This window comes from Balearica regulorum, chromosome 20 (genome assembly GCF_011004875.1).
Source record: "Balearica regulorum gibbericeps isolate bBalReg1 chromosome 20, bBalReg1.pri, whole genome shotgun sequence".
NCBI classification, from domain to species: Eukaryota; Metazoa; Chordata; class Aves; order Gruiformes; family Gruidae; genus Balearica; species Balearica regulorum.
The window spans coordinates 3,330,904-3,358,756 of NC_046203.1; the positions used below are offsets into that span (position 1 = coordinate 3,330,904).

A 27,853-nucleotide genomic window follows, 5' to 3' on the forward strand; every position below is an offset into this window, starting at 1 on the left:
CTTTATTCTGGGCATAAACTTTTCATTGATTGGATGTTGGTTTTTAAGAACATCATTTAGTTTAAGAAGATCGTTCAGTCTCTGAAGTCAGCTATTACCTGTTAAACTGAAGCTCTTCTATATGCCAATATTGTTAGACAGAAGGACAAATCAAAATAAAATGTAGTTTAGATGCTAAAACATGTATTTGTGTTTGTCAGGCTCAAAGCCATACGCCATTGGTACCCCTGTGTAGTTCAGATTTGAAATTCAAAACTTGACTCCTGCAAATGCTTCTTGGCTCAAATCGTCGTTGAATGTTAAGTAGTGTCTCTGAAGCGAGACTAATAGCACAAAATGATATTGAATGTTTGCAGGAATGGGACCTCACAAAAAGGTTTATAAAAATCTGCTGCTAATAACAGTGTTATGTTTTAAATAAAACCTCCAGAAAAGATGAGTGGCATCTCAGTAAAGACAGGTTTCCTGTTGATGGGGATTACATTCCTAGAGGAAAGTCTAATGCTCGTTCAGGAGAGCAGAAAAGTGAAGCTAATTACAAGCAGAAAGAGAAATTGGCCGGTCCAGATCGACTGTCTAGCCACTCTGAAATATGGAGTAAAAGGCAGTATTAGTCAGAGGTTAAATATTCCTTCAGTGTAAATACTATTTGATACGGTGCCTGATTTTTCAGAAGTGCTAGATGTCAATTCTGCTACGTTGCCACAGCCCGGCTTTTGTGAACATGGAGCACATTTTAATAAAGCAGGTGAAGAAATCTCTTCATAATCTCTTCGTTTAATCTCGCCACTGTTCCCGTAGTCTGCAAGGCCTGGGTAATTTTTGTGCCCTTCAGCCTCAGATTACCTTTTTGCTGAAACTGAACTGAAGGACAAAATACCCAAACACAAATGCAGTCAGGGTTACGGGCTGTTCAGCTGGAGTTCTTGAGCGCTCGGAGGCTGCTGTGTGAATGTGCAGTTTGATGGAGGAACACTGCGAGTCCTGGGCGTCGATTTAATGGTATCTGCAGGGAAATCGGTACGTTGCTTGATGGTGCCATAGGCTGTAGTATATCCGTTGAAGAGTTTTTCAGAAGACCCCCACAATAATGACTGTGCCCACCCCAACGCTTGAGCAGCGACCCAGTAACAGCCAGCCAGTTGTGTAATTACAACTGTCTTTTAATTATGCTGAAATATGGGATTGTTCGAACTTTCTAAAATAAGTGCTCTTTAGGACACCAGCAGGCATTTGATTTTAACTGTAAATTTGGAATAAATCTGGGTAGTCACAGTGCCTTTTTCCACTTCTAACTCTTCAAGGTTATTGGGGAATTTGGTATTTCCCAGTGATAGACAGCATGGTCATAAAGCACTGGCTTCACAGTCAATAAAAAGCGAGAGATACCTGGGTTTAATAGCTCAAAAAGATAAACAGAGCAGGAGTTTGGAAAGGTTGCTGCCCAGAGGGCTGGAGCCAAAGCCGTGTCTGACCATCCTGTCCAGCCAAGGGAACAGAATAAGCCAGGCCTGGCCGGGACCAAAGGAGAAAAAGCGACCCAAGAAAAGAGAACTACAAATAGCACAAATAATAATCACCGAGCCTAACCGTGAATGGAAAACTTACTCTAATAACCCACTGAAGGTACTGATTTACTTGCCCTCTGACGAAGCACAGTGGCTTTCCTTTTGCAAACGCTGTTTCTGAAGCAGTGAGCTGGGTGGGTGGGTGCTGGGATCCCGTAAGGAACGGGAGGTGCAGATGTGGAGAAGGAGCAGAGGTCAGGCACGGTGCCCCGGGGAGCACGCCGGTGCTGGCGATGACGGTAATAGCTCTGGCCGTGTTGTACACCTGCGTGTCACCCTCCGAACGGAGCCGCCTCTGGGGAGAACAACAGTCTGCAGGGAAACACCACCTGGTGCAGATGAGGAATCAGGTATAAGCTTGGTTTAAGGAAGCTAGGATAAACCCTGGCTTGAAATAAAACTAGGTGAGGTTTAGATGTACAAACTTCTTTTCTGGTGGTAGTAATGCTTACTCACTGCAACAGTATTTAAGCATTGAGTTAATGGAGTGCGGTTTCTCCGCTGCCTGGCACTCCCTGGGGAGGGGGAAGGAGTGGTCCCCGAGGCCCTGGTCTGCAAAGTTTTGGCATCTGTATCTCCTGAGCTTCACAGGGACATTCAGTCCATGGGGAAGGCGGGGGTGGAATGAACGACCTGTGCATTACAGACCTGTAGCCCCAAGAAATTTGTGTGTTTTAGACACCAACCCAAGTACAGCGTGATGGATGGGGCAGCCGTCTGGGACGGGGGCACGGCAGCAGGTTACCTGCGGGAAAAACATTTGTCATTCGCAGAGGTGAGAGTGTGAGCAGTGAATGTGCAGCAGGACAGGACCACAGAGCACCTGGGGGCTCCACGTTCACACATCACTGTATCTCCCGACGCCTGGCTCACGTGCCAGGCCTGCACAGATCTACCGACTGGAATTTGAGGTTTGGGACAGGGGAAATTCAGCTGGGCAGTTCCCAGCAGACAGAGCCCTTGTGCTGGGTCTCGCTGGTCTTCCTTGTCTGGTGGCAGCAGCGGAGCTGTGCTGGGTCCCTACGTCAGCTGGAGCTGCCACAGTTCCCACCACATCTGGCTTCCTGCTGGAACGCAGGCCAAAAGCACATGCTTGTTGGGTTCGGTACTTCCTTCCAGATTGTCCTAATAATGTGTCTGAACGTGCAAGAGAAAATATTCCAGTGCTGGGCTGCAGAGAGAACCGGGATTCTCTCTTCTCCCACTGCCTTCGGTCTGCTCCGCTCTCCACCCACTGCAAGTGGGAGGGCTCATGGCAAAGTTCAGGTCCTGCATTTTCGTGCCTTGCCAGAAAGATAAAAGGGTTGGTAAAACTGTAACTTGACCTTAGCGTTTCGCTGCAGCGAGGGAGATAAGGTGCTAAAGGAAATAGAGGAAAGAGCTGATGGCCGTGGGAAAGGGGACCCCACAAGGCAAGGGCTCCCCGTTGAGGACCCAGGTGCGCTACTTGGGAGCTGCTGGTGATCGCGGCTCACAGCCGGGAATGGCTGTGGATTGCTGACCAGGATTTCAGTCTGGCGTGCACCATATTTTTGCTCTGCCGCACAAAGGACCCCTGTGCTGCTGCTGCCGCAGATGTGAGGACGAAAAGATTGACTGAAGCTGTCTGTTATTATTTTTGGCTACTCCAGCAATGTATCAAAAACCTGACGCTCGGTTGATGCTGGTGCCCTACTTTATAGAAGCCCTGAAAAGCAGATCGAGGACAGCGAGCTTGTCTCTCTGCATGGCATCTGCCAGCAAAGGGTGAGAAAACTTCAAACCGCTGGCGGGGGAAATGGGGGGGGGAGGCAAAAACGAGGCAAAATGTGCTGAATCCAGAGCACTGTTTGCAGACTGCAAGGGGAAGGGGTCTGCCTGTGCTCCGCTAAGGAGGCAAGGTGGGAAATGCACTGACCGGGGCGTTCTGCTGCCAGCATGGCTGGTGAGCTGGTGCCGTTGTCCCCGGCGCGTGGTGGGGACCAGTTTACCCTGGAAGGAAGAAAAGGACCCCACTGGCCTTAGGTGACAGACTTTGCTCCTTTTTATTCAAGCCCAGCAATAATGCTTCCAGTCCTTCACATTTTCTGGATCCTTTGGAGGTGAGAGAAGGTCATGCCCACCTCTCTGGCTGAGGAGGAGAGGCACGTAAGTGAGGATGTGCAGGGAGTTAGTGTTGGAACTGGGCAGAGAACCTACGAATTTTGACTCGTCTGTCAGCACTGTGCACGGTGGTGCTGGCTGGAGGGACAGTCCGTTTGGGAATCCGGCTTGCAAGTCACTGGAGGAGGCGAGACTCGTGCCTGCTGCCTCGGGCGGGACCTGCCCTCTCCCACTCTGAGACCTGCTTCCTTCCCCTCTGGCGTGGGGAAACCCTGAGTTTTCTTTTTCATCAGGGATATTTACCTTTGCTCTCATTTTCCCCTCCAATGCTGACCAGAGGTTGCAGCCCAGGTGCCCGCTTTCTCCCCTGATCCGGAGCAGCCTTGCACGAGCTGGAGGATTTATGATTCGCTGCAGACATGGACGGTAGCCTTTGAAAAGTGGAAAAGGAAGCTGCCATAAATAACAGGCAGGGGACAGTGCCATGTGGTGGTTTTTCATTTACTAGATAGTCTTACTTTGTTCTTGATGAGTAATGGAGGCATTTGAATACGCCACGATGACAGCAGCAGTCTGGCTCTGGGAACGTGTCGGCGTGGGCTGGGTGAGGACGGTGGCAATGAGGACAGTTGGACCATGCCGTGTAGCCTTCCCCTCTGGTTTCCGCTGTCTCGCGTCTTCTCGCACTTACCTGCTGCTCCGGGCACCGTGTTTTGTGATCCTGCAGTTCAGCACCCCCGAGCTGCGCCGGGAGCGCCGGGCAGCCGGGCCGTGAGCGCCGTGCTCGCCTCAGCCCCGGCGGGCGTCCGGCTCCCGTGCGGGATCGCTCTGTGCGTGCGGGGCGCCGGGGTACGGATCATGGCTCACGCAGGTGCGGCTGGCTGCTGCTGCAGACGCTACTCCTTACTGTGGATTGCGCTGTTGCAAAGGTCAGTGACTCGGCTTTCCGAAATGGGAAAGGAATGTGCGTGTGCATCCCAGGGCAAGGACAGCCGAGCGGGCGGCGGGCGGGCTGCCGCCGCCTTTCTCCCCTCCCCGGTAATGTCAACCTGCAGGACAGGCTCCGAGCCGCGTAGGAGGGAAGTGGTCAGGGAAGAAGTGCCCTAGTGCAGTTTTTGCAAAAATAAAAAGCTCCCGGAGAATTGGGTTTTCCCGAGGTTTATCACAACAGAATGAAAGCGGCGACCGGACGCGGGACAGGCCGCCTTTGGCGAGGGGTGAGCGGCTCGGCCACCGCGGGGCATCGGGGCGGGCTGCGGGCGCCCCAGCGGGGGTGCGCGGAGGGGCGGGCGGCGGCGGCAGCTCCGCCGGGCAGCAGCGAACGTCGCTGGGCTGCGGCGGCAGGAGGGCAAGGGGGGGGGGGGGGGTGTCCCCGCCGGCGCTTTGCGAAGCGCCATCTCCGCCCGCACCCCCCCCGGAGCCGAGCCCGGGCTTCGCGCGGCTCCTCCGGGGCCGCTCCCGGGGCTGCGGCCGGCGAGCGGCGAGCGGGGGCGGCGGGCCCGGGGCGCTCTGCCCAGCTACAGCGCAGCCAATCCGGCGGCCCCGGCAGCGGCGCGGCGCGGCTGCCCGAGCGGGGCGGGGCGGCGGCGGGGGCCGGCCCGGGGCGGCGGGGGCCGGGGCGGGTGGCGGCCCGCCCGCGGCCGGCGGGAGCGCGGCATGGCCGAGCCGGAACGGGGCGGCGGCGCGGCGGCGCGGCGGGAGCCGGGCCCTGCGGGTGAGTGCGTGTGTGCATGTGTGCGTGTGTGCGCGTGTGTACATGCGTGTGCGTGTGTACGTGTGTGTGTGTGCGCGTGTGTACATGCGTGTGCGTGGGCCGGCGGAGGTCCGCGCCCCGCGTGGCGCAGCGCCGGGCACGGCCGGGGTTCCAGCGCGTCCAAGGCAAACTCCGCGCCCGGGCTGCAGCGCTCGCCCAGGGCTGCGGGCGGCCGCGATCGAGGACCGGCCCCGCACATCGCCCGGCGGCGAAGCGGCGCTGCCTCGGCGGGGCCGGGCGCGGGCGGGGCCGGTTGTCACAGCGGCTGCCGGCAGCTCCCCGCGCCCCCGGCGGCCTGGGGCTGGGGCTGGGGCTGGGGCTGGGCAGGGGCTGGGCAGGAGGTTGGGGCTGGGCAGGAGGTTGGGGCTGGGCAGGAGGTTGGGGCTGGGGCTGGGGTTGGGGTTGGGGTTGGGGCTGGGGCTGGGGCTGGGCAGGGGCCGCGGGGCGCCCAGAGCGGGCCGGGAGCGGCGGGCAGGGAGCAGAGCGGGGCCGGGGTGCACCGGAGGCCACTGCGGCTGTTGGGCACCCACCACTGGGTGATTCCAGGCTGCTGCTCGCTCAGCCCGGTCCTCGGCAGGGATTGTTTATTTTTAGCAGCGCTCCGTCCATGATTCTGTGTGTTAAGAATTTGTTTTCATCATTATTTATTAAAGCATCGTCGCTGCCTCAGGCAGCCGCTCATGGCCGGGCTCAGGAACGAGGGCCGTGGCGTGGGAGATGGGGCTTGCAACTTCAATTTCCTTTTGTGGTTAATCCAGGAGGAGAGATGCTTTTTCTTTCTTGGCCAGATTCTGCCTCCAGCCTTACGTTAAGCAAAATTTCAGTGATAAAACCCAAAACCTTTATCCCCACCCTCCTCCCACCGTGGAAACTTGTGAGTCTCAGATACAGCTGGGGAGCACCCCGTGTTTCAGTGGCTCCTGCCCGTGCGTGGTGGGGCAGGCAGCGGGGAGGTCCGGGAGGTCAGCGCTCACAGCAGCCGTACGCCCTGGTTTTGCCTGTGCCCCCTTGCAGGTTCCCCGAGTGGTTTTTGGGGCCGTACGGTCCCTACTTGCTCCAGAGACTGGTGCTGTGGGAACAACTGGTTTTCAGGGCTGTGCTGTGGTTTGAGCTCCAGATTGGAGTGGTGGATCTGTTACTGCTATTTGCATCCCATGACCACGGATACAGCACTATTTGTGCTGGCTTAGGCTGATGTGATCAGAAAAGGTGAATTTTTATATAAAATGTCGATTTCTGTTAAAAGCGAGATGGTGGTACCATTCTGCTCTCGGGACAGAGAGAGAAGTTACTTTCTTAGCTTCTTAACAACATTTTTGATTATTGAAACTCAAGTATATTTCTGATCACCTTTTGCTGCTTGCTCTTGATGCATTTTGCTTGCTTGTGCAGTTTCTCTCATCTTGCATGTTACAAATGCAGTCGACGTCCTTGCTGGTTATACGGTGCTGGACTTTCAGGTTGTCACTGACAAACTTTGCAGTGGCATGTTGTTAAACAAACAAATACCCATGCTCAGGGGAATGTCACGAGTTAAAATCATCCTTCAGGTTTGCTCTGGCAAAAACAACATTTGGAATCTGGTATGAGCTGACAGAGTCCTTTTGAATGTAATTAATTCTGCTGCCAGTTAAAACTGAGAACAGTCTAAAAACAAGGGCAGGCATTAATAAGTTTAATTACATGTCCTTTGTGTTGCTCAGCGAAGGTGTTGCGTTAGTGAGGGTAACATGTGACACCAGCTTTCCATCGTGAGTGCGCTGAGAGGTGTTTCCCAGCACCCTGCCATCCAGAGAGCCCCCAAAACTGCAGAGCATCCCCCTCCGCTTCAGCCCACTGCGGCACTGTCAGGGCAGAGATCAGCAGCTGGCGATCAGAAAACTGCAGGAGAAGGTTCATGGTAGCAGAACGTGGAGAAGGATACGCTGCATGCTGGGACTTCATCCACACATCCTGTCCTACAGGAAAGAAAACATTCTGTCATCTTCTGGAAGCGTGCAAGTTCTCTTCTGCTGCTGTTGTTGGTTATTCCCATAACATCACTTTCATATTTATTTGTTAAATTGAAGCAGGATGAGACACTGGGGAGGAATGGATGAGAACTCCCAGCAGCGGTCAGGAGGTTGGCGGGAAGTCAGCGCCAGGCAGGGGGGTCACACAGGCACTGCGCACGAGGCAAGGAGAGGGCTCGGGGGAGAGCTGCTGTGTAGGAGAGCCTGGTTTGCGTCTGCTGCGGGAAGAAACGCAGCCATCGGACCAGCCTGGGCTCTGCAGAGAGCGTAGTCCCGGTTCGTAACCAGGCTCAGCGCGGCCCCGAGCCTCAGGTGGGACAGCCTGGCACAGCAGAGCTGCCGGCGCCCGATGGTGCTGCCCTGGTGAAGCTGGCAGAGGACGGCGTGTGATTTACTCCCATCTGCGACTGCTAAAATCCTTCTCCCATCTGATGTTGCAAATCAATTTGGTGGAGTTGTGCACTTTGTTCTCAGTCATAACAAAACGTAATCCCCAGGCTGGAGACAGATTTAAATTCTGTCTGTGCTGCACGTGGATCTCGCAGTCTGTTCCGCTGCGTTTGTGCACATAGGACCCCCTGCAGCGGACGTGTGCTGGTAAGAGGGTAAGGACTGCCCTAAAGACCCTCTTCCCAGTTGGTCAGAGAAAAGAACCATCAGCCCTTGAAAAGCTGCATGCAGGGAATGTTTCCTGACCAGGAGACGTGTCGCAGAGTCAAACCTGTAATGTAGGAGATCAGATCCCTCTGGCAGTGGGGAGGCGTTCACGTTGCAACGGCCGGCTCTGCAGCTGGTATTAATGGGACACCTTCAGCTTAGTGCCTGGGCTTCCTTCAGAATTCCCCAATCTGCTCGTGGTCTCAGAGTGAACAGTAGGATATTTAAGGAAGGCTCTTTATGTTTTTTTCTTCATGTTTCAGTGTTACATTTTGTGTCTGCTGCATCCTTCTGTGGCTGACCAGGCAGGTTCCCTGTTTGTTTCTGTCTCAGAAAGATCAGGAAAATTTTCATCATAAAACCACAGAAGCGGCAGCTGGGTGGTTCCAGGCAGGTGAGGTTCTGAAATGAAAACCGATGGGGTTGCCCCTTTGAGGGCTTGTCTTCACAAGAATGCAATTCTGGACTGAGAGCGTATGAGTTTAACGCACAAGACCTATTCCAGAATAATTCTGTGCAGACAGGGCCCAAATCTTTTCCTTCCTTGTAGCCTCGGCAGAGTATCTTTGTTCTTGAAAGAACATCGAACCTGGCACTCGTAGCTGCTGCGTGCGTGGTGCCGCTGCTGCGGACGGACAGTTGCCGCCTCCATTGCTCAAAACCCAGCCATGAAGTTTGATCAGGAGAGAATGGATTGTCCCTCCGTCCTTGTTTCTCTGTGTCCGCAAAGTCTTTGCTGTGGTCTACAAGGTCCTGGTTAGGTTAGGTGTGCTGTCACAGCCAGGTAGTACTTGATGTCCCTAATTCTGGCTGCCCGTGAAGGAAGCAGGCAGAGGGGGATCGCATCCCTTCACATGGTAATGTTTTATGACTTTTATTATTTAGAACAACAATCCTTTCTCATTGCTCTTGGGCAGTAAACCTCTTTCTTTAATAACCAGAGACTGGCTGCCTCTCCGTATGACTCTCCAGGTCAGTGCCGGTAGCAGTAATGTTATTTCTCTTTAGAACTAATGTGGTCTTTTATGAGATTTTTTTCCCCCCCCTTCATTTCGGCTGAACTTTAGGCAAGTAGAAGGGGATTAAAATAAGGCCCATGGCAAAAGGAACTGAATGTGCTGCTTGGAAAGAGGGTTTCCTGCTGTGAGATGTCTCTGAGCAGCTGGCCGTTCCCACCATATTAAAACAAAGGTGTAGGAACTGAATTTGATCAGCTCACATAAGCCGGGACGGGACCTGGAATACACAGCGAGTTATTACAGCAAGAGATTGGATGGCCCCACAGGCAGCTTTTTGAAAAGTGATGGTAGAGAGATGAATTTGAACAAAGTACCTCTGTCATCTTGGAAGTGTATGTACACGGTCAGCAAATGATGTTCCAGGTGAGTTTGCCTGTTAGGACGTTAGATGGTTCTGGGATGGCCAAGGAAGAGCACGAGTTTGCAGGGACTCTGGTATCTCTGTCCCCAGGGACGCTGTTTACTGCCCGTGCTGGGCGGCAGCAGGCAGAGCTCAACGATAAGCAGGCAGTGCTTGATATTTCCACACTTCATCAGCAAGTGGATTTGTTGGGGGTTTTTTTTAGCACTTGCCAGCCCTCACCCAGTAAATTGTCCTTGGATGAAGCCCTCCAGGTCTTTTATGGCTCGATGCAGTACAAGACAGGCGTTACCGCTCCGAGGGCTTCCCTGTAACACACACGCAGCGGGTTTACGTTCTCCCTGCCCAAACGGGGGGAAGGCCGAGTGGTCCTTTCGGTAAGAAGAGTGCCCTCACCCTCTGAGTCAGGGAAGCAGCTTATGGCCATAGCAGGAGCTTTTTCTTACTGTTAATACAAAGGGAAGACTGTGGGAGCTGCGACACGGACTTGCAAACATCTTCCCGTAAATGGACTCCTGCCGCAAATGTCCTGTTACTTACCGAAGGACGTGAGAAATGCTCGCTCCTCTAGAGCAGGGCATTAAAATGAAAGGGCCGGGTGTCCTTTGAAGACCGGTGGTGTATAACCCTTCTCGCACTGCGTTTGCAGCCCCCCGCCCCGGACCGTGCCGGGCTGCCGCAGGTTAAGCCACCGAGCGTCAGGGCTGGCTCTGCGGGTGCTGGGGAGGGGATGGGGCCGGTGGCCCTGGGAGGAGGCTCTGCACAGGCAGCGCTCATCCTGCCCTTCCGCTGAGAGTCTCTAATTAATGACATCTCCCACTTAGCTCTTGATACGCAGGCAGATGCTGGGCCTTTTAGGGCTGGTTTGAGACCTGCAGCGCTCTCTCCCTACAGAGCAGCATCTGGTGAAAAATGTTTCTGTTACTGACCCGGGTTGGATCTGGTCGGCATTCAGGAGTAGAAGACGTCATGGGAGCGGGTCCTGCCGAGGCAAGAACCTGACAAATAACCTCCTGCCCAAGAAAAGTCCCGTTAATTTTAGGATTCCCAGAGGCATATGGCAGAGTACGGAGGGATATAAATACGCATTTGCTCTATCTGGTGAGAACACAGTATGTCCTGAGAACCTCCCCCTTGGTAATTCTTCGTATCGCACATCTGCACTCCCACCCGTGGCCTTGCAGCTGCAGTAGTTTTAAATGAAAATAGACTTGTTTTGTTTAAATTTTAACAAAAATTCGTAGGCCAGCAGTCCAGCTCAGTGATGTACATGTGTGCGTTACAGTATGTAGCTCCTGAGTTGAGGGTTTAGATTATCAATATTTATATTTGTCCAGACAAGAAGGCAAGTCTCAGCTTGGTTACTTACCTTTTCTAATTTCAACTGTAAAATATGGAAATAAGATTTACCGTAAATGCCTTGATTCTGGGCTTATCAGGGCTTGGTGAGCAGTCTGTATCGTCAGTTCTGGAGCTGCTGGATATTAGTTCTGCACTCAGCATCCCGAGGTAACTTGATCTGTCTGCCTGTATTAGAGTTAATTTACAGTATCATTCAGAGGAAAAGGATATGGACCCTTTTCTGTGAAAGTAGTGTAAAATTGCCACAAAGTACTGAGAAATGACTGTGCTCAGTTCCTAAAGATCAATTTATTCACCATAGAGATATGGGGTGAGTGGGCAGTTTAGAGAATCGCTAATGGGATAGAGAGCCTTTTGCTTCAAAGCCACTGCTTCTGATCCAGCACAGGGCTCTGCTAACCCAGGGCTTTTGACATTTGAGGGCTGGTGGTTGTCCCCTAAGAAAAAGATTGTGTCGTCTGTTTTTCTGTAGATGCCGTAACAGGTATCGCCACAGCTGGTCCTGGCTGCCGGCCGCAGCGGATGCAGGGAGCACGAAGGGTCTGGAGGCTGTGCCGCCACGGAAGCCTCGGGCAGCGTGTCCCCAGGCTGGTTATCCTGCCCGCTGCTGGCGGGGAGGGGTGGCCTGCAGCTTGCAGAGTCTCCGTTTAGCATGCGGAGCTGGAGAGCCCGGCTATGGGCCGATCCGCTGTCACCTGGGGGTTCACCGGTGGCATGAATCTTAATGGCAAATCTAGAGAAGCACCTCTTTATCTTCTGCTGCTGTTTATCTTAGACTCTCCTTTGGCTGTTTTCTAGATTCAGCTTGGCGCGTGATTCACTGGAAGCTTTGAATTTTGCATGCACTATTGACATTTCTCTGTGTTTTGGTCAGCTTTGTTCTAGAGAACAACAGAACTCAACGCACACAGGCAAAGCAATCTGAGGGTATACTGGGAGCATTGTTGTTTCACTCATAAAAGACCGTGCTGAGAATATCTCAAACTCCCCTCATTTCTATCCTTGCGTGCCTTTGAAGAAGGCGTCGTGCTCTCTTTGTAGACAGAGGGGCGCGGGGTCTCTTTGGAAGACCCTAAAGCGCCTGCCAGAGGTTTTAAAGGTCAGAGTTACTGGGATCAGAGCTTTTGTAAGCTGGCTGGCGTAGGAACATTTTACATGGTGCAGGCTATAGAAAAGGCAACTGCTCCCTTTGCTCTCAAGTTATTTTTTCCCTTACCACTTTATGGTTTTGCCATTTTCCCTGGGAGTACCTAGCTATCTTTCTTTTTTTTTTTTTTTTCCCCTTGAGCTCTCTGGTTTTGCTTTAAGAGTTACAGCACCATTGATTGTATTGGCTGTCTCAAAAATGGTGTGCTGCTTGCTGTCTGTGGGCTCCCTGCTGCTAAATGCTGCCAGTGGGACTCCAGAGCATTTAGATCAATCGATGGGACTATCATGGCCTTATTTTCCACACTGTCCCCATCCCGGGGATGCGTGTAACAATTGGAGAGAGCACACGAGCCCTTGGGTTATTGGTGACAGCGTGGATCCAGACACTGGCTGCGTTCGTGACGGGAGATGCGTGCGTTTTGGTGGGGAGAAGGGTACCTGCGCTGGGAGGAGCAAACGCAGGCCTGGGGTTTGGGGAGGATCTGTCGTTAGTTCCTCCCCATTGCGGGTGACTTCCTTCTCTCAGTAGGGACTGGGTGCTGCCAAGCAGCCCGAGGTGAAGTAGGGTGCTTATGGGATCTCCCATGCGCGTGCAAACCCAGTCTTGTGCTGGCAGTCGAGGCTCAGCACCACCGGGGCTCAGCACTACCAGGGCTCAGCACCGGGTGCTGCAGACCCAGCCGCGGTACTGATGAGCACAGTAGTTGGTGCTGGGGCCAGCCGGCCTCCCTGATCCGCTCGTGCTGCAGCACACCCGGAAAGTCTCACGCAGCAGGTATGGTGGCTGTTTAAAGACATACTCAGCTGTGCAGAGACCTGCAGTGTACAAACCTCTAATAATGTAGTCGTCACTGCATCAGAGTTTGGAAAAAATGTTTTTACTGAACGTACAGCTTGTAATAGAACCTGCTCACTGAATTATAAATGGGACAGTGTAGCAGTCCCTGCTATTCTGGGCTCTCAGTTATCTCATGGCAAAAAAATTCCCAGGAATATTCTGCAGTTGCTGCTAACAGATGGACTAAATTCTCTGGGAAGGAAAGCATCCACTGATACCATTACATTTTTCCTCTAGATCCCATCTAATGCCGAGGCTGAAAGAATCGCGCTCCCACGAGTCTTTGCTCAGTCCCAGTAGTGCTGTTGAGGCTCTGGATCTCAGCATGGAGGAAGAAGTGGTCATCAAGCCGGTCCACAGTAGCATCCTGGGACAAGACTATTGCTTTGAGGTAAGTAAGGCGCCTTTCTGTCCATCCCGGGGCCGTTCCTGCCACGTGAGGGGGCTGACTGGGGAGCCAGGTTTGCGTTTGTGTCTTGGGCTCCCACTGTTGTAAAACGTTTCTGCTCTGAATTGCTACACAGAGACTATTTTATAGGCAGAAAATTGCTCCCATCTTTCCAAGGAGGATCATGTCCACGAAATCAGAGCAATGGGCTCTTTTCCTTGTAACCGTTGTCTCAGCAGAGCGTGCTGCTGGCACAGGTGCTGAACTACTTCAGGCTGTGTATTAGCAGAGCATAAATTTGTAGTTTATGTTCATACAGATATCAGAAAGTGCTAATACCTACTCAGTGTTCACAAAGACGTCATGCGTGGTCACAAAGATAGCCTACTGTTGTCAGTGGGGGTGTTGAGCACTTTGTCTGGAAAACTGAAGCTTCACTTGTTTGGGTAAATAGAAAAATCTGTGAGTATTTCAGATTTTTTTTTAACATCTGTTATGGCATGTGGTTAGGTCTGTACTAGCGGGAGGTGGTAGGACACGTACAAACCAGTCTGTAGTTGGATAATTCAATAGACTATGTCTTGGGAATCATTTGTCCTGCATCAGGGATGGCAAAGTATTATTGCTTATGGCAGTGGCTGGATATAGAACTGGGAAATGGTTTTCTTACGGTAATAAGGTGGTCGATACTTGTGTTTCTGTGGAGAGAAGGTAACCTGCTTGTGCTTGGACATAGAAGAGCAGATGGATTGTCTATCCGTGGTTGGATCGTACTGTAGGGTGTGATGGGATGGCGGGCTTTCTCGGATGGGCAGTGCCGGGGGAAGACGGCCTTGGCAGTGTCCAAGAGGAGTCAGACTGGAGAGATGAAGATTTTTTTTCTTTACTGAAATTCGCACACTTGGAAGGAAATGAGTTAAAAGATCCATTTCTTAACATTTAAGCAGGTAACATGAAAACAGTCTTACAAAAAATAGCCCCAAACATAAACTCTGAAGTGGGCTGAGGTATAAATTTTCCAGTGCTGTTCATTCTCTGTAGAATTGAGCAAGTGTGGCAGGTCAGGAGGAGAACAGTTTTGTAAATTATATGGCCTCTATTACATTCCACTCAAGAAAGATAAAATGAAGCTAGATGGAAAATAGATGTGACATCCATAATATAAGAGTTGTTTACCAATTCTGTTCAGCGCACAAGAGCAGAGGAAGGGATGTGAACAGTACTTGTAGAAAGTTGACTGAGAGGGAAATTACACAAGTCATGCACTTGTAAGGAGGAAGAAAATTTTATTTTTAAGTGAGTTGGATAAAGAGGAGTCATACAGAAAAAAAGAACATGTTAATTGCTGTTCTGCAAATCCTGCAGAGGAAAGGAAGAATGCCAGAAAACAAAAGGGACATTGATTTGTAACTGACGGTTACTCATCAGCAAGCTCCAGCGGGAAGGACTGAGGTGAGAGCTAAATGGCATATTGTGTTAATGCGTAGGGCTTGCATCTCCAGAGAGCCTCTTTCAAATTCGGGGTGAGGTCAGCACTGAAATGAGTTTGCAGATCTCCCGGGATCCCTGGTGGGTAGCGGGCAGTGACCACAATGTGCCACGCGCTTCGGGACCGTTGGCAGAGAGTTGGCATTGCCTTTGGGCAGTGCAGGGCAGGGATGAGCCTGCGACGTGCCTTGGGCCCAGGCATAGGAGCGGCGTGTGCTGGGATGGGCTGGAGGGCTGGGGCTGGCCCCTCCGGACCACGGCCTGCATCGGCACGGGCAGCTTTATCACATGGCTCTCCATGGCAGGGAATAGCAAAAGTCAAGCGGCAAAACTGCACGCGCGTCTTCTCCTTTTTGGTGCTTGAGTGTTGCCTTCAGTTATCGTCATGTCCTGGGGGTCCCGTCTGTGGCCTGTGACCCTGAGTCCTTCAGAGTTGCTTTATCTGAAAGTCCAGGCAAGACTTGGCAAAGATTGCTGCCGCCCGTCGGGGAGCTCAGCAAAGAGCAGTAAAACCTGTGGTGGTTCCTGTGGCCTGGAACTGGGAAAGCTCTGGTTGAAGTCTGCACGAGGCTGCAAGGAAACCCAAGGCTGATGGCCAAGAGCCGTGGCACTGCTGTGTGTGGGAACGCTGAAGAGCAAGAAGCTCAGCTGATGTCCTGGAAAAGGAGCCCTGACTAAGAAACGTCGAGTGAGAAGTTACTGCCAGAGTCACGGGGACAAGGGGAACCAGGACCTTTTCTGCACAGTGGATCGCGAAAGTGCTGCGGGGTGGTAATGGTGCCTTGTCCCTGCACTTGGAGGTGATTGTGGATCCGTTCCCTAGGGAGATCTGTCAGGAACGGCCAAGTTTACTGTCTCAAATGGAGAAGCGAAGCGTTGCAGTTGCTGGGCAGTGCCAGGCTTAAACAGCTCTTAACTACCTTCTGCTTGCGGTGGGGTGGGCGGGTGGTGGACAGTGCCTAGGAACGCTTCCATTACCAGCTGGCTGGTGTCTCTTCGTTCTCATTTGGTGCTCGGTTGGCCGGGCTGGCTCAGCGTGCTCTCTCAGGTCCCTCAGCAACAAAAGAGCGTGTAGCAGCTTTTCCAGAAGCTGATTGTGGTCCAGGCTGCCCGGCACGGGCAGTGCGAGGAACGGCGTGCCACAGGTCCTCCTCCACCGAGCTGCAGCAGCGGCCTCGTGGCTCGAAGAACAAGACGGCAGGATTTGACATGGCTGCAGATGGAATCGCGCTGAAGAGGGCAGGTTCAGAGAGAGAACTGGCAGCGCACCCAAACGGAGACAAAAGCGAGAGGTGCCAAAGCCATCTGCAGTGGAAAAAAACCAAGTGGCTCGTTTGGAGGGAGCTGGCTGTGGGAAGGTACGGTACAGTGCAATTGTTTCTCTCCTTTAGCTCGACTGACCTGCATTAAGACGTGCCGAAGCTGGCTGCTCAGCTCTGCTCCCCCTCAGCTGGGCTCTGCCGGGGGTAGGGAGAGTCAGCACTAATGCAGTGCTTTTTCAAATGCTGCATTTGGCTTTTTCTGCTTATTTAGTTCTATGAAACTTGCTTTTTTCTGACTTGCTGAGTACTTGGCAGTTGGTATTTACTTGTTTTCTTCATTGATTTTTTTTTAAAAAGTTTCTCAACATCATCTTTCTCCTTATAAGACTTCCCAGTCAGCACAATCATCTAATGACACTGCACATGCTGCGGGTGCTAAATATACGGTGGGCATCTTAGTCCCATAAAGGAGACTCAGAGTCCAGACTCCCAGAGCCTATTCCTGGCTCTGCTATTTGTGGGGTCCTCATGACTTGGGCCAGGCAGGGGAGTTGGGACCGAAGGGCTCTGTTGCTGTCTTGGGAGACCAAAGTCTTGTCCTGTGGTGCAGCTCATGTCCGGGTTGTCGCAGGACATAGCCGGGGGATGTGGAGCAGGAGAAAGAAAAAGCTACTGCTGGACCGTACTTGCTGCACCGCAACTGAAACCGTGTCGTCGCATCCTGGCCTTGCCTGAGCAAGGGCGAATTTAGTGGCGCTAAGTTTAGCTTTGCTAAATTTAGTCCAGCTGAGGAAATGTTTGCCATTGCTGGCATGGCCCTTCGGGTGCCCTGTGCAGCCGTCAGGGGTCTGCAGGGCTGGCCCAGCCATCGCCGGCATGCCTTCTGCTCTTGGGGATGGTGGCGTTTGCCACCTTGAGCCCCAACTCCTCCTCGTAGAATCTTGTGAACGCTTTGAGCGAAGCGGCTTCAGTAACGCAGTTAGCGTCTTCTCTTGTTACACGGGTGAGATTCCTTGAAGTGTGCTTTGAGGAATCCATGCTGCACCTAAGATGTTCTTAAAATGACAAGATTTTATTTGACTTAAGAGATCACCCATCCAAGGACTGTGGATAATGAATGTGAATAAGTAACATTTTAGAAATTAACGAGTTTTATTAATTGAGTTTATCCTGTGCATTAATAGTATTCTAGCATATCCAAAATCTTGACGAGACCAGAATACTCTCTTTATCAAGATAATTAATATCTCGTGAAGATCGTTAATGCCAAATGTGTTTAGGTCAGAGCTCAAAGCTGGACTGTTATTGCAGAGCTGGGGAAAATTAACATTTTTGGTCACACATGGTAGATACGACCTTCAGGTCCCATCAGATCGATGAGTCTGACACATGAGGATTTTCCCCTTCTGTCTCTTAAGTATGACAGTCACAGGTTTTTAGGTTTTGAGTGATTACTTAATCGGTAATTGTTTTGGAATTGAATCATAAATTTTACCATGATAACTCAATGATAACATGTTGACTTAAGTGTGGCAAGAAAATATATCAGATATTCTCCCTAACAGATAGCATTTAATTAACAGATTCAATAGAAGGACAGCTAAATTGCATGCTTATTTATTTGGATACAAATCCTCTAGGCAGCTGTGGGATCCATGTGTGTCATCAAGGAGAACTTGTCTTTAAGAGAGTGTCTTTCAACAGCAATCAAAGTCATAATTCTCTTTTATGGAAAAGTTTCCAGGTTTTCTACCAAATTCTGTATATCCGGGAGCATTGTTTTCAAACGCATTTGTACGCCAAACGCCCAGCAAAGCAAAAGAGCTGAACAGAAAGCTAGGTGAGGAATGGTCTTTGAGGAAATGGACTAAGGGGATAGTTTACCGAAAGGTGTGTTTGACCTATTCCACTTTTATTAACTGATTTCTAAGCAATCAGTGGAGCCTGACTTTAGTGGACCTTAACCAGATTGTCAGTGGGAGGGTTTTTCCCACTGTGGGGTGTAGAAACCCGGCTGTAACACCGGCAGGGCAGCGTGGCTGTGACAGGACTTTGCTGTTTTGGACTTGGACATGGATGATTTTGAGTCTTCCGCAGCTGAATTAGATGGGCCAAATAAGATAGGGCTCAAGTTCTGAATTATGAGGTTCTTGCCTGAAGAATAGTTTTGAAGCCTTAGAAATTCACATCGAGCAACGAGGGAGCTGTCTGGACCAGTGCTCGTTTGCTGTGCATCTTCTGTGTTACTTTGCTGTAAGTTCCGTTCTTAAAACTGTTGTTAAGTGGTACTTCTGGGACCTTTGTATTTGTAATTCAGCGCTAAGATGGTGCAGCACCGTGTCAACAGTAATGCACCCGTGCGTTGCTTCTCTTCCTGTGCTGTTACCTGTCAGTTGTCTGGCTATGCTCAGCTGAAATGCTGTTGCAGCAACTCTTCCTGAGAAGAGGATCGAGATGCAGAACTGCCAGACCCTCTGGCAGAGCAAGGTGTAGGGATCGCACGCTGTAGGCACAATCTTCAAGTGATACATCTCTTGTACCACCAACAGTCCGTTTGTGAAGGTTCAGGGATGAAGGTTCACATGGGCATCTGGACCAGCAAACAGGAGATGAAGCAGGCCAGATATGGGATGGGAAACTTTGAAGAAGCTGGAAATACACTGAAGCGTGAAAAGAATGCTGAAAAGACCATGCTACTGGAGTCGTCTTTTCTTGGAAATAGAAGATAACTTGTGCTCAGAAGAATGTATGCTTTTACAGGACAGAGGATGAAAGTGTGTAAGGACAGGGAAGAGTGTCTGCCTGAAGGAGAGAGCTTCTGGGCTGTCAGGAGTTGAAAGATTTCTTGCATTTGCTGTGTAAAGACAGGATAGGCCTCTTGTCATTTTGTCCTGGTTAGAAGATGTCTGTGTTCAAAGGAAGGGATGTGTTCAACTCATCGTTGAGGTTAGCTAATGACAAATCTTAGCAAGTGCCAGCTCTGCTGTAAGAACAGGTTAGGCTTCTGAGAGATACATGAAATTAGAGGAGATTGTGTCTCCCAGAAGCAGATAACCCAGCGAGTGTACACACAAACGCTGTGAGATGATAAAGTACTCACAAATAATTCTGCAGCTTGAGACTGGCAGAAATGAAACTCGGAGGGAAGTTATTTAAAGTACTCGCCGGGTCCGTTTGGCCTGCAGGCAAAGCAGGAATAGGAATAAGGAATAGTACCGCACATCACCAAACGCAGCAAACACGACGGGGGGCAGAACGGCTGGCGGAGAGCTTTGTGGGCAGCGCGGAGTTGGTCTATCAGCTTCCCTGGAGGAGACAACGGCTTGAGGGGTACGTATATGTGAGAAGATGCAGAGAACTATTTGCCTTTTAGACCTTGGCCCAGTAATTGATGCCAAGGAAGCTTGGTGTGGTAGATAGGAAGAAATGTTTGGTGCCTGTCATCCTGGGCTGCTGGGGAGCAGTTGCTTTGGTGGGCTCTCAACAGGGTTGAGTTTCCATGTTGTAGCAGGGGTGTGATAAGGAATAAGGGGCGTTTGCACGACTGGCAATGTCACTGCTGTTAGCGCGCTTCTTCAAAACCTGGCTTTGAAGTCCTGATGGCCAGAGAAGGTCACACAAATACTGCAGAAAGATCCCTTGGAGTGATATGGAAGCGTGGGAGGTGAGAGGAGGGCTCAGCAGCCCTTCACTGGCCATCTCCAGGCCGGTGAGCCCCAGGTGCTGTGAGCACCGGAGTGCCTCTGGCCGGGCGGCAAGGTGCTGCTCTTACCACTGCCAGGACTGTGGGCCGTGTACGTGGGCCCAGGTTCTTCACAGCGTGGTCTTCAGAAGGAACAGGACACAAAGGGAGAAGGAATGAAGCCGGCCTTTCCTGGCCTGATGTTCTGCTGAAAACAAGGGCTGGGTTGTTACTGTCTCAGGGTTTGGGTTGAGTCTGGAGGAATGCCAAGTGGTTGCAAGTTATCTTTAGTTCATCTAAGGATTTGCACTCCCTCAGTTGTGGGACTTGGTGGTTTAAAGTGTCACATGCATGGGGCCCATTATCTAGTGTTTTCTGGTGTGCAAGAGGAAAAGTAATTGGAATTTGCTTCCATGATTATTGCTGTGACATACAGAGTTGCCCTGTTTTTCTGCTAGCCTTAGGGGCTGTTGCTTCATGCTTGGGTAAAGCTGTTTACTTAAAAAAAAAAAAAATCCACTAGCATCTTTCCTAAGTCCCCCTCTCCCCCCAAATCACAGTCTGCGGTGTGCTGGTCAAGACATAATCCTGTTCCTTTCCCTGTAGGTGACGACTTCATCAGGAAGTAAGTGCTTCTCGTGTCGTTCTGCAGCAGAGCGAGATAAATGGATGGAAAACCTGCGGCGTGCCGTGCACCCAAATAAGGTAGTGGCTTTGAGGAATTGCCTCTGTTACAGTTCAGTTCCTCATTATTACATTTTATAGCCCAGTGCATAGTAGCAGCGGGGGACGTATTGTCATTTTAGTGAGTAAGTGTAACCGTGGGTCAGCCGTTTTCCATATTGCTTTCTTCCACAATTATATTTACAGGCAAGTGCCAATTATTTCTTCCCCTCTTTTCTCAGCACATGCTGCTTCAGCTGTTGCTAAGAATTGATCAGACCTGAAGAATCTTCAGTCTTGCTCTGTTACTGATGATACTTGCCACTTACATAGGACTTTCCACCTCCCAAAAGCTCTGGGACAGATAGCAGGTAGCTGCCAGCAAAGTCACAAGGCTGAATAGTCGAAGGAGTTCCCATACCACGTTTCCTGACTCGGGTAGTACTTGCAGCGTCTGCCTCAGTGACGGAGAAACTCAGCTGCCCATCGCAGCGAGTTCTCTGAGGTGGTAGTGGAACGTGGCTTTCCCTTCTCCAGTCAGTTGAGGTGGCAAAGTCATCCTCTCTGGGACCTGCAGAAACAAATCCTTCTCTGCGCTAGAACACAGGGACACCCAATACGCCGTTTTATGGCCCACTAAGACTAAGTACATCCTAAAATAAAATCTACAGCTGCTTCTCCCTCCCTGCGCTGGAGGTAGCTAACAAAGACTGATCAGGACTAATCAGCTGCAGGATTTCACAACTGATGAGCTCAATCAACAAGTCTTTTCCCGCTGATCAGAGAAGACACAGATGATGGGATCCTGTGAATTCATTCCTGGCAGCAGAGCCACAGAGCTGTGCACAGAACAAGTTAGGTCCGGCCTGGCGGGTTGCTAAAGGAGCCCTCTGTGTCGGAGTTTATTGTTCCCAGCGGAGTGCCAAATGTCAGTATAAAAGATTTCCTTCAATATCAGAACGGGAGCAGCGGAGGGGAAAGGTGGACTGCTGCCTCGAGCAGCGTGTTCCTGCATATGGAGTTCAGTGACTCCGGTGCTTTCCGAGTGCGGCAGCCTGGTCGTAATGATCTGAAAGAGCTGTGTAAGGTTTGCGTGGTCAGACTTACCATGAGAAGAGTCCCGGGAATGTGAGCTGGGGCTGGCCACATCGCTGTGGCTTTGAGATGTGGTGGTCAGTGGAAACTCATTTGGAAGTGTGCCCTTATCTCAAAACATGTTATTATCTGATGGCTAACTTTCCATCTTTGAGTTCATAGACAATAAACTCTCAGTATCTGACTTGATCTTTCTGTCAGGAATTCAGTGTTCTTGTGTAGTTCCTGTGTGTACTTCCTGAACCTACAGTACCCCATTGTGGACTTCCAGCAGAAATGTTCCTGCCCAGACTCCGAGCCTGAGCAGAGTAAGCCGTGGTTGCTGGTTCAGCGAGGGGTTTCCAAACAAACCAGGTTACTGCAGAACCCCTAGCAGCGGTTCAGCTGCGAGTGCTTTAGCTTTCAAGTCGCTGCTGCAGCAAATGCCCCTGGATGTTCTTTGCAGGATGAGGTCAGCGCCACTGGGGAGCTCTTAAAGATCCACAGTATCCTTTGCTCCGTTATTGTTTAAAAGATACCCAAGCCAAATTCCTATTTTGGAATTGTAATGATTCTCCTGTGGAACTCACTCGTCTCCCATAATTCCTCTCGATGTGCTCTGGACTTCTGCCCTAAAATATCGTGAGGTTTTGTAAATGCTTCTTTCCCTGCCAGAGGTGCTTGCGTTGCAGCCGTGGATGAGGTGATCCCTGGGTGTGCGATCAGATCCCTTTATTGCTGCTCTGTTACAGTAAAGAAAATGTACTCCAGTGCTGCTGTGAAGCAGCCGTTCTAAAAAAGGAGGTGGCTGGGAGGTGCCTGTAACGTAGCTTCTGCTTTGCAAAAGCCATTAGTGATCGGTGAGGGTCTTTCGGTTTCTTCTGAGGCCCTCTTGGCAGTGAATGGGAAACGGTACATTTATGATTTGTAGGGGTTTTATCTTCCTTGTTCCTTATATTAATTGGCGCCAACAGACATGGAGAGCACGGTGATATTTGGAAAATTAACATAAGTAGTGTTTTTATGCAAATTCCTGAGAGCCAGTATTTCCTTAAAATAAAATGTAATTAAGCCTCTGCTCATTTAGCACATCCGAAATAATTAACTCATATCTCCAGTTCTGTTGTGCTTGGCTTTGTGGGGTTTTTATTGACCTTTTTTTCTTTGCATCTTTTTTTTCAGGACAACAGCAGAAGGGTAGAGAATATGTTAAAGTTATGGATTATTGAAGCCAAGGACCTGCCAGCTAAGAAAAAGTACTTGTGTGAATTATGCCTGGATGATGTTCTTTATGCACGAACTACCTGTAAATTGAAAACTGATAATGTATTTTGGGGGGAGCACTTTGAATTTAATAACCTCCCATCGCTCAAAAACATAACGGTGCACTTATACAAAGAGACTGACAAGAAGAAAAAGAAGGACAAGACCAATTTCATTGGACAAGTGAACATCCCCGTCAGCTCTGTCACGGGCCGGCAGTTTGTAGAGAAATGGTACCCGGTGGTCAGCCCCAACCCCGGTAAGGGCAAGTCGCCGGGGCCCATGATCCGCATCAAGTCACGCTACCAGAGCATGAGCATTCTTCCCATGGAGATGTACAAAGAGTTTGCCGAGTACATCACTAACAATTACATGGTGCTGTGCTCGGTGCTGGAGCCCTCGCTGAGCGTGAAGAACAAAGAGGAGATGGCGTCTGCGCTGGTGCACATCCTGCAGAGTACGGGCAAGGCCAAGGTAAGACCTTTCGCCATCTGTACCATCCCACCAGAGACCGTCAGGAGCAGACTCCCGTGTTGGGTTGTTGGAAATCACCACATCGGTTGGGCTTCAGGCCTAGCCATCATTAATACACTCTGATTTCACTTTTAATTACAAACAAGTTGGTAACGTATGCAGTGTGAGTCGCTTAATTAGCGAAGAGGTTGATGGGACCACAAGATACCAACTGAGTCGTTTTTCTCTCCTTCCGGAGGCTCGGGGGCCAGGCTCTTACTTTAGGAACAGGCAGAAACGTGAACGTAAGCACGAAGGCACTTCTCGGGGATGAGACGTGAACAATGCCAGCTTGAGCTAAGCAGCCTGTGTGTGCTGGGTGTTCCTGTGGGAACCTGGCAGGTTCCCCGCTCCCTCCCTGCCGCCGTGCTGCTGCGCTGAGCACCCGGCGCCGCGGGAGCCGAACGGGAGCGAACGGCCTCTTGAGAATCTCAGAGCAAAGCCCGCCTGCGGGCACGCGTGTCTCTGAATCGGCTCTGTCTTTGGGGTCCGTCCTGGTGCGTTTGGAAGGGAGGTACGAGGGGGGCAGCAGTGCGGGAAAGCCCAGGGGTCCTGGGGTGCTCCCAGGGCAGTGCTCGTTGGGGGCTGATGCCAGCTGACTTGTGAGTGGTGGAAGTTCAGGTTTTGTGGACCACTTTGTCTGAACATCCTTCATGGTTGGGAATCGCCCGCCAGGTCTGGGAAAGCAGCAGGCCAGGAGGAGGCAGAGAGCGGGATTTATTCCTGGTGGTGGTCTGTGATGGTACGGGCAGGGTGAGCAGAGCTGGAACCTCCCTTACTGGAGAGCACAGGCAAGCGCTGAGGTCCCCGGCACGTGGGGACCCATCTGCCGCAGAGCATCCTTCATCCCCAGGTGGCACGGCACAGCCGCGCAGGAGTTAAAGCGTTTTTCTCTGTTAACATCTCCCTGAATTCTGCGTGGGGGAGCTGGGGAAGAGCAAGATTTCCGAAGCTTTTCCAGTGCTGAGGAGACGTGAGCTCCTCACCTTAGGGGCAGTCGCAAGGCTCTGCTTCCTCTGCAGCTGCCGCTGCTGCCTGGGACCGCGGCAGGGTTCATGGATTAGATTTAGTTACCATCTGTCGAACAGAGAAGTGGCTTGGCCTCCTGATCTAGTTCAAGGCAGGCAAAGCTCGCTGAGAGGCTTGCGAAGCCGTGGGCCTGCTATTGCAGAGGCAGAGAAAATAGCTCAGTTAAAGCCTCCTGATCCCAGGCAGCAGTGTCAGACCCCGGGAGCGCAGGGGAGGGTGGCAGTCCCCGTCCCCTTGCCTACGTTGCCCTCAGTGGGGACGGAAGTGCCTTGTGATTCCCGACGTGTGAAATAACGCTCTGGGGTTACACAAGGGGAGCATCGTAGGTGTCCCCCTCCTCAGTCCTTGTGCACCGTCAGCGCAGCGTTTCTAGGCACGGCCCTGCCTCCTCCCCGCGCACCGGGGCTGTGCTGCCCTGCGCGGCAGCTCTGGTGGCACTAGTGCCATGGCTCTTGTGGGAGTGACGTTGCCGTGAAAGATCCTGCCTGTGGCTTACACGGTTCTGGTGCAAAAGGCTTCAGGTGTCACCCTGATCTCAGTCGCCACGGATCATGTGTGGGCATGGCTGAGAGCTGTTGTCACTGCTCCTGCCATTTCCTTTTCTCATCGATACTGGAGAGGCTCTGGAGAGAGCAAGTGTGTTTCTAGACATGTGTCTGCATCAGTGCTCGAGATCCCAGAGGCTCTACACGGGGGACACAGCAAACAGTAAACAGACTTGATGAATTTCCCTTTAAAATGGAGCTTCTGCTTTCCCCGCCTGTCATCTGCCATCAGCATTAGCAGAGGGTTTAGGGAGCTGTCAGAGCAACAGGAGTTATTGGAGCATGGGAACCGGGTTGTGCATGCTTGGTGGAGGACTTGGAGAAGCAGAGAAAGGCGAAAGCAGCAGAAGGGGAAAAAAAAAAAAAAAGGGGGGGAGAGGACGAGACCCCCTTGCCCCGGCTTGTGTGACATGGTGCACCCCGTCACCACTCAGGAAAGCTCCCGTGAGGCTGAGCACCACGATGCAGCGAGGAGTCACAGCCGCAGCAGAGCGGCCGGCTGGTGCCCGGGCTGCACGGGGAGGCTGCGCTGCTGCTGTGGTCCCTGCCCTCAGCCGGGCAGCCCCTCTCGGCCCACCCCAGGGGGAAGGACTGGGCAGGAGAAGTCCAAGCTCTTAAAAAAAGTCCCATTGCCATGCTGCCTGCTCTCCCGGAGCATCGCCGGCTGGCCCCTCAGCAGGGCTCTGAGCACTTCCCTGGAGTTGCAGCGCAGAAACAACAGTCTCTTACTTTTTCTTCCCAGCCAGTCTGCAGCAGAAACAATTTATTTTTCTTTTGTTCATAGGTAGCGTGGCTCTGTGCGTGTGTCGGGGAAGGCATGCGCCTGCAGGCAGGTCTGGCTCTGAGCTGTGTCTGGTTTTGGTGCTGAGGACACAGTCCCTTCAGCCCGGACTCACCCAGCACCAGTCGCCTGCTCGTTCCGAGGCGACACTGAGCAGGAAGGTAAAACACCCGCGTCCCAAAGAGGGGCACAGTGGGTTTTGAAATGGGGTTCAGGGCCCCAGGAGGAGGAGAACAGATCCCAAGGGCCGGGAGCCCAGCGGGCAGGGATGGTGCCAGGGGAGCCGGCGTGCTGCTGGCTGAGGCTCGAGGCTGCACAAGGTGGGGCTGGGTCCCACCTCTGCTGGCTTTGGGGGAGGACCTCGTTCCACCCAGGCACCCTGCTCCCTGGCTCTGGTGTCCTCCAGGCCTCTGTCCTCCTGTGACCCTCCGAAGCTTGCCCGGGCTGGGGGTGGGTTCCCCGTCCTTGTGCCTTGCCAAGAGCCTTTCCAACGACCTCTTCAGAGCTCTCCTGTGCCCCGAAGAGCGCAGACGTGGCAATCGGCAACCACTAATTTATTTTGCTGATAAGGGGGTTTTTGTGGATCTTGGCTGCTGTAGCCGATGCTAAAGCAGCAATTACAGTTGGAGTGAGAAACAAGTGTCCGGTAGATTATCTATGAAGACTCGTTAGCAGCTAATTGCTGTTGCACTGTTTCAGGTCCTGTTTTCTTGTAGCGATTTGCTGTAAATATGGTGTAATCCCTTAATGAGGCATGGCAGATTGGGTACGTGTGTCCACCCAGAGCCACGCTGCGGGAGTTCCCATGCAGGAGAGGTGTGATGCGGTGCTGTGCGGATGACGCCGTGTGTGCCGCCACAGCCGGGCCCCCAGCCACCAGCGTCCCCGTGCAGCCCCACGGATGGCAGAAGGGCGATCCTTCCCTGCAGACACCCCACTTCGCTCCCTTGCAATATTGAGCTGCCCCCCCCAGCCAGGTGGCATTATCTGAAGCTCCTAAAACCCAGAGGCGCTGCCCGAGTCCCTCCTGCCAGAGGGGCACAGCACGTACAGCAGCAGGTGGAAGGCGGACAAGGGCTGTAGCTGAATTTCCCCCTAAGTATCTGCGTCTTCCTGAGCTTCATAGCTGTATCACGATAGATTGAAAGGTGGAGAGTGAAAGCAGAGTCCTCCCTGCAGTTGAAGTCCATGCTTCCTTTGATGTCTGTTTGGGAAAGGGAAAAGCTTCATTCCTGCAGTGCTGCGCGAGAGCTCGGTGTGCATCGGGGCACGCCTGGAAACCCCTGAGCAGCCGCCAAGGCAAATAGGTGGGGAGGAGGGGGAAGAGCGCTTTGATAAAGTTAAAAGTGCAAACAGACTGGGTGAGGGAGCTGCCCCAGCCCGCTGGAAAGTCTGACAAACATCCAGGACTGCATCGGCACTCTCAGTGCAAGCGGTTGTTCGCTACCTGTATTTATGGCAAGTAGGGGTTGGAAGAGACATCGCTGTGCCGGAAGAGGGAGATAGTTTTGTGGCTAAACACAGAGACACAGGCTCTCGGCGTCTCTCCTTGACTTGGCGTGTGCTTCATCTTCCCAGTGAGAGCACTGGTAAAATGTTACCTGTCAGGGTGTGGAGAGATGCCTAACTATTTTCGTGTGTTTTGCAACCTATAGACGAAAGACAAAGTCATAATTAAAAGCCTTTCTGTTGCCATCCTCGGTGTTACTGGGAGTGCTCGCCCCTGCCAGCAGCGTGACTTGATGTGGCCCGTGTGATGTGGTTGTGCACAGGCAGGCTGCGTCCTTCCCAAAGCGAGACCGAGCGTGACTTTTGATGCTTCTAGAACATTGCCCATGCTTACATTTGTTTCAGGGCTGTCTTACAGCGTTTGGAGCTCACTTCATGACAATAAATACATTTTAAAAAGATCTCTTGTCCAAATGGTTGGTAGATCAAACCCAGCATTAGACAAAGCTTTAACTAACCAGCTGCTCACTTGAAATAAATATTTATTGTGTTGTGAATGGAGTGAAGAGTAAACATGTGTCCCTGTTTGTTTATGCTGCAAGGATTTGCTTCAGCTGAGCAGATGTATTTACTCCCCCCTGCGAGCCTGCAGTTTCCCTCCCCACGTTCCCTTCCTCGGCGGTGCGGGGTGTTTGGTCAGAGCTGCGCTGGCAGCACCAGTTCAAGTGCAGGACCTGCAAATATCGCACAGGGCTGCCTAAAAGTGACTGCTCAGCACGGGGAGGGGACCGGGAGATGAATGGCATGGCTGGACTTGGGGGCTGGTGGCACCAGGGCTTGGTCGGTCCCGCCGGGGAGCACCGCTCCCTTATCTGCACTGGCAAGGCTGCGGACACAGGGAAGTGAGGATGCTGC

At 51.9% G+C, this 27,853-nt stretch overlaps 1 protein-coding gene and 1 long non-coding RNA gene across 16 annotated transcripts in view; one reads left to right on the top strand and one right to left on the bottom strand.

The window, feature by feature from the left end:
- The window catches only part of DAB2IP (DAB2 interacting protein), a 239,885-nt gene that overhangs the window by 181,016 nt on the left and 31,016 nt on the right, over positions 1 to 27,853 (top strand). For 12 of the 15 annotated variants that reach the window (XR_012838497.1, XM_075772549.1, XM_075772551.1 and 9 more), the window contains 3 exons: positions 13,039 to 13,192; positions 20,228 to 20,326; positions 22,541 to 23,095. Coding sequence is in view for 14 of the 15 variants with exons in the window: in XM_075772549.1 (XP_075628664.1) it covers positions 13,039 to 13,192; positions 20,228 to 20,326; positions 22,541 to 23,095 (808 nt within the window). In the remaining variant the exon portion in view is untranslated. Of the gene's footprint in view, positions 1 to 2,893; positions 3,315 to 4,729; positions 4,868 to 5,223; positions 5,365 to 13,038; positions 13,193 to 20,227; positions 20,327 to 22,540; positions 23,096 to 27,853 lie in introns of those variants that run through there. The other 3 variants (XM_075772554.1, XM_075772556.1, XM_075772560.1) reach the window with 3 other exon arrangements.
- LOC142604648 (uncharacterized) lies at positions 1,771 to 4,656 on the bottom strand. The gene is made up of 3 exons (XR_012838500.1): positions 4,342 to 4,656; positions 4,169 to 4,250; positions 1,771 to 4,081 (listed from the first exon to the last, which is right to left on the bottom strand). It is a non-coding gene; the product is annotated as an uncharacterized LOC142604648 (long non-coding RNA).